Source organism: Poecilia reticulata, unplaced genomic scaffold (genome assembly GCF_000633615.1).
Source record: "Poecilia reticulata strain Guanapo unplaced genomic scaffold, Guppy_female_1.0+MT scaffold_302, whole genome shotgun sequence".
Lineage (NCBI taxonomy): Eukaryota > Metazoa > Chordata > Actinopteri > Cyprinodontiformes > Poeciliidae > Poecilia > Poecilia reticulata.
In genome coordinates this window covers 33,424-34,758 of record NW_007615077.1, presented here as the reverse complement: position 1 = coordinate 34,758, position 1,335 = coordinate 33,424, and the positions used below count along the sequence as shown (strand labels likewise).

At 50.5% G+C, this 1,335-nt stretch overlaps 1 protein-coding gene across 1 annotated transcript in view; it reads left to right on the top strand.

Moving 5' to 3' along the window:
* The window catches only part of LOC103460823 (CLIP-associating protein 1), a 40,397-nt gene that overhangs the window by 26,037 nt on the left and 13,025 nt on the right, over positions 1–1,335 (top strand). The window contains exons 8-10 of the mRNA XM_017303489.1: positions 268–368; positions 479–673; positions 742–885. Coding sequence (XP_017158978.1) covers positions 268–368; positions 479–673; positions 742–885 — 440 coding nt within the window. The remainder of the gene's footprint in view (positions 1–267; positions 369–478; positions 674–741; positions 886–1,335) is intronic.

Genomic DNA, 1,335 nt, shown 5'->3' with positions numbered 1-1,335 from the left:
TGTCAAGTTGATGTTCCTCATCTGTCCAAACAGAAAATCCCTCTGACTCCAGTCGGCCGGCCTGAGTGGCCGGACCCTGCCGAACAGCTTGAAAATATCATTTTCCCTCCAACAAGCAGAGCATCATCTGCATATTTATGTTAGTGTAGTTTTCTCTGGTTCCAGAATAGATTTAAAATRACCTTTATTTTCCCTCGGTGGAGAAACTCAAGATAAATTCTAGATAAAATGGACCAGAAGGCCTGAGGTTCACCAATTACAAACCAGGTGACTGGGGTGACCTGGACTTGGACCAGGACCTGGACCAGGACCTGGACCTGGACCTGGATGTGGATCTGGTTCAGGATCGGGATCCGATTCTGTTGCCAGTTACCTAGTGTGAATTATTCTGCTCTGAATATTTTCTCTTCAAACATCATTTGAAAGCAGAGAAATCATCCAAGTTTCCTAGGAAACGAGCTCTGATGGCTGTAGATGATGTCCGGCGTTGACCCGTCCAGCTGGGTTTTCTTTCTCTCTGACCCGGTCAGCTCCTTCTGGGTCAGAGGTCGTCTGCCTGAATGCTGAACTCAGCGTCTGTCTGCTGCGTTTCAGGGAGTCGTTCCCCTTCGACCAGCAGTTCAACATCCTGATGCGCTTCATCGTGGACCAGACCCAGACCCCCAACCTCAAGGTGAGCCACAGTCGTCTCCCGCCGCCGCGTCTCCGTCGGCCCGGGACTAAACGTCCCGTCGTCCGCAGGTCAAGGTCGCCATCCTGAAGTACATCGAGTCTCTGGCTCRCCAGATGGACCCGACMGACTTTGTGAACTCCAGCGAGACGCGGCTGGCGGTGTCCCGCATCATTACCTGGACCACCGAACCGAAAAGCTCCGACGTCAGGAAGGTGAGACGCATTTGATCCGCGATGCGAGAGCAAAGGCCTGAAGATGAAAACTGTTTTGTTTTTAGCTCATTTGTCTGTTTATTCAATAAATCAGCAGTAAAAAGGTTTTGAATTGAATGTTTTGCTGATTCAGATGTGATTTAATGAATTTCAAACCCTGAAATTAATTGGATCTGAAACTATGAAAGCCTTTAATCAGAATCCCTAGTTGACCCAGTAGCGGCTGAGTTCTGGTTCTGGTCCATCACCTGGACGCCCCACCCTTAGAGAGACGGGGCCTCCACAGCTGGGCGATCGAGGAGGTTCTGGAGAGAGAGTCCCACTTCGGTCCGGGTCCTGGATCACGGTCGTCATGGCRATGACTGGGTCGTCAACAACCGTTCACATATGTTGCTGTATCATATAAATTATTGAGAGGAGAGAAGACGCCTGGGGGACGGCCAGGGGGGA